Source organism: Rhagoletis pomonella, unplaced genomic scaffold, assembly GCF_013731165.1.
Source record: "Rhagoletis pomonella isolate Grant_MI unplaced genomic scaffold, Rhpom_1.0 Rhpom_scaffold_00003, whole genome shotgun sequence".
Taxonomy (NCBI): Eukaryota; Metazoa; Arthropoda; class Insecta; order Diptera; family Tephritidae; genus Rhagoletis; species Rhagoletis pomonella.
The window spans coordinates 60,229,763-60,231,069 of record NW_023458557.1 but is presented as its reverse complement, the minus strand read 5'-3'; the positions used below and the strand labels follow the sequence as shown (position 1 = coordinate 60,231,069).

The 1,307-nt window shown below is 35.4% G+C and overlaps 1 protein-coding gene across 1 annotated transcript; it reads left to right on the top strand.

Moving 5' to 3' along the window:
• Window positions 1-380: 380 nt before the first annotated feature.
• On the top strand, window positions 381-1,307 carry LOC118736624 (zinc finger BED domain-containing protein DAYSLEEPER-like; the record flags this gene model as incomplete). Its single annotated transcript, XM_036466673.1, is given in 1 exon segment — window positions 381-1,307. A coding segment is annotated over 1 exon segment (352 nt), but the record flags the coding sequence as incomplete, so codon positions are not given.

Sequence of the window (1,307 nt, the reverse complement as noted above, 5' to 3'; positions counted from 1 at the left end):
GTGATCCAAGTATCGCGATATTTATTGACGGTGTAGTATGCAGTATTGATGGATCGTGATCCATATCGCAAAATTTCTAAAAATTTTGAAATCTGGATCGCGGATCGCAATACCGTCAATAAATATTGAACGTGTAGCACCTTCAAAACGCGATCCATACATTTCTTCAGTACATCTTTTACTCTCATAATGTAAACATCGGCTCTGCCTTCACTCTCGGGGCTTAAAATCTTTCAAAACAAATTGAACAAATCTTAAAATAATTGTGGAATGCATTATCTGTAAATTATACGTACAAAATAAAAATATTTTCTTGCGTCATAACAAGCGTTCAGCAAAAAAAAATATGCAAATACTGACGCGATAAATATTGAACATGTAGCATTCATGCGCGATCCATCAATCCATCAATATGGATCGCGATCCAAATATCGTGATAATTACTGACCGTGGGACAGAGCCCTTTGAGTAAGCGTATTACGGGTGATGGCAGCCATGTACTTAATAAAAGCAATTAGTAGAGATGGGTTTAGACCTGGGTATTTACCCAACGCTGGGTATTTACCCATTTATACCCAATTTCATACCCGGGTATTTATGTAATTTTGGGTAAATACTCATTTGAATAACAAATACTCGTTGTTACGTAGAGAAACAGAGATGTGAACATTTTCGAATTTATTTTGAACATATTTTCTTTAAGTGTATTTTGTTTATACATTTCTTGATTCGTTTTGCTCAGATAAGGCAGTTTTGACTGCATCAAACACAACAACAATTCTTAATAAGAACCGCTAATCAGCGTGCTTATGGCAATTCAATGTAATGAGAGGGAGCGATGGCAACAACAATGCTGAAGCAAAAGAAGAAGAAAAAGAATTTGGTTCATTTGTTATATTTGTTCCCAGCGATTAGTAAACGAAATAAAGTGCGCGTGTTGATAATTATATTTTAAATGATGGGAAGACCGAAAAATGAAACTATTTGGAAACATTTTCATAGAAGCGAAAGTAGCAATGAAGTTTCATGCTCACATTGCGAACAGCGGTACAAATTTGCAAATATAAATAAAATGGCAAAACATTTAATAAAGTGCATCAAGTGTCCATTATTAATAAAGCAAGGAGTTCAAGACATGCTTGCAACCAATGTGACAATAAGCAAGATACAGAAAGCAAAAGATGCTCCGCCTTCATCTGATTTACATATGCATCTTCCTTCATATTCAGCACAATACAACTTAGCTAAGGCTATATTTGTAACCGGCGCTCCTTTGACTATGGTGGAGCATCCATTGTGGAAGGATT